Consider the following 1191-nt stretch of genomic DNA (forward strand, 5'->3'; position numbering starts at 1 on the left):
AAAGCCAAACATATTGAAATGACATTATATGTATCTTGTATGTTAACGCAAATCTTCTTCTATTGTTGGTATGGAAACGAATTAAAAATAAAGGTATGGTAAGGTAGATATTTAGTAGGTGTGATAGGTATATGTATTTTTAATTAAATGCTAAATCTATTAAGTCTATATTTGCAAAATTCTAACGGTACATATACTATTAAAGCATTGTAATATATTATGTTACTAATACAAGGTATCATGTAATATAAATATATCTCGTTTCTTACACAAATGCTACGTATGGATACATTTTACATATTTCAGTAGAGTCATCAAATAATTGACAATATTTTCGAAATGGAGTGGCAGACGTTGGACAAAAATAGAAAAAAGTCTTTAATGATAGTAATGAGGCGAACAATTGTACCTATTCAAATTACTTGTGCTTATATTGTTCCCATGAATCTTAATACATTTATGGGTGTTAGTATAAATGTTATAAAGCAAATTTCGTCAAATTTTAATTTTAGATATATTTGAATATGTTCTCCATTTGAAAAGAATGATTTATAATATATTAATTCATTATATTATTAAAATATTTTAACAAATTTTATTAATTTTAATTAATTGATAATTTAATTTTAATTACTTAATAAATCAAAATTATGTCGGTTTATTAAATAAATTTGGAAAATACTAAAAATTTGGAATTATTGTTCGGAATAACATAAACAAATTTAGCACTATATGTAATTAATGTAAAAATGTAATGTATTTAATATTAATATTGACGAAGTCAACTGTAAATTTATTAATAACTGAACAAATTTAGATAAAGATTAAGATTGTATGTTTACTAATTCTAGATACTTAAGACGTCTTATTCTACTTATAATTTACTGCAAAATATGCAGGTGTGAGTTTGTAAATGATCAATGGAATTAAAGAGCTACAGCTACTCATATCAAATATAACTAATTGTGAAAAGAGACAAGAAACGAAAAAAAAATATATATATATGTATATAAATATATTTGCAATTAATGTTAATAATTAGCATTAGTTACCTTCACTTAACTACCACATTTCACAAATCACGTTATAAAACAATTAAAAAATTATTAAAAAATGTGTTTTTATTCTATTGCATATTTTTCTCATTTTCTTACATTTATTAACATCTGTTTAATACCTGTATTTTACATT

The 1191-nt window shown here is 22.3% G+C and overlaps 1 protein-coding gene across 1 annotated transcript; it reads left to right on the top strand.

Annotated features, from left to right (window-relative positions):
- Positions 1–988, top strand: LOC112468806 (odorant receptor 49b-like; the record flags this gene model as incomplete). Its single annotated transcript, XM_025038155.1, has 3 exons — positions 1–93; positions 310–465; positions 852–988. Coding segments are annotated over 3 exons (303 nt in total), but the record flags the coding sequence as incomplete, so codon positions are not given.
- Between the last annotated feature and the right edge of the window lie 203 nt (positions 989–1191).

This window comes from Temnothorax curvispinosus, unplaced genomic scaffold, assembly GCF_003070985.1.
Source record: "Temnothorax curvispinosus isolate PA1 unplaced genomic scaffold, ASM307098v1 QBEX01002060.1, whole genome shotgun sequence".
In the NCBI taxonomy this organism is placed as follows: domain Eukaryota; kingdom Metazoa; phylum Arthropoda; class Insecta; order Hymenoptera; family Formicidae; genus Temnothorax; species Temnothorax curvispinosus.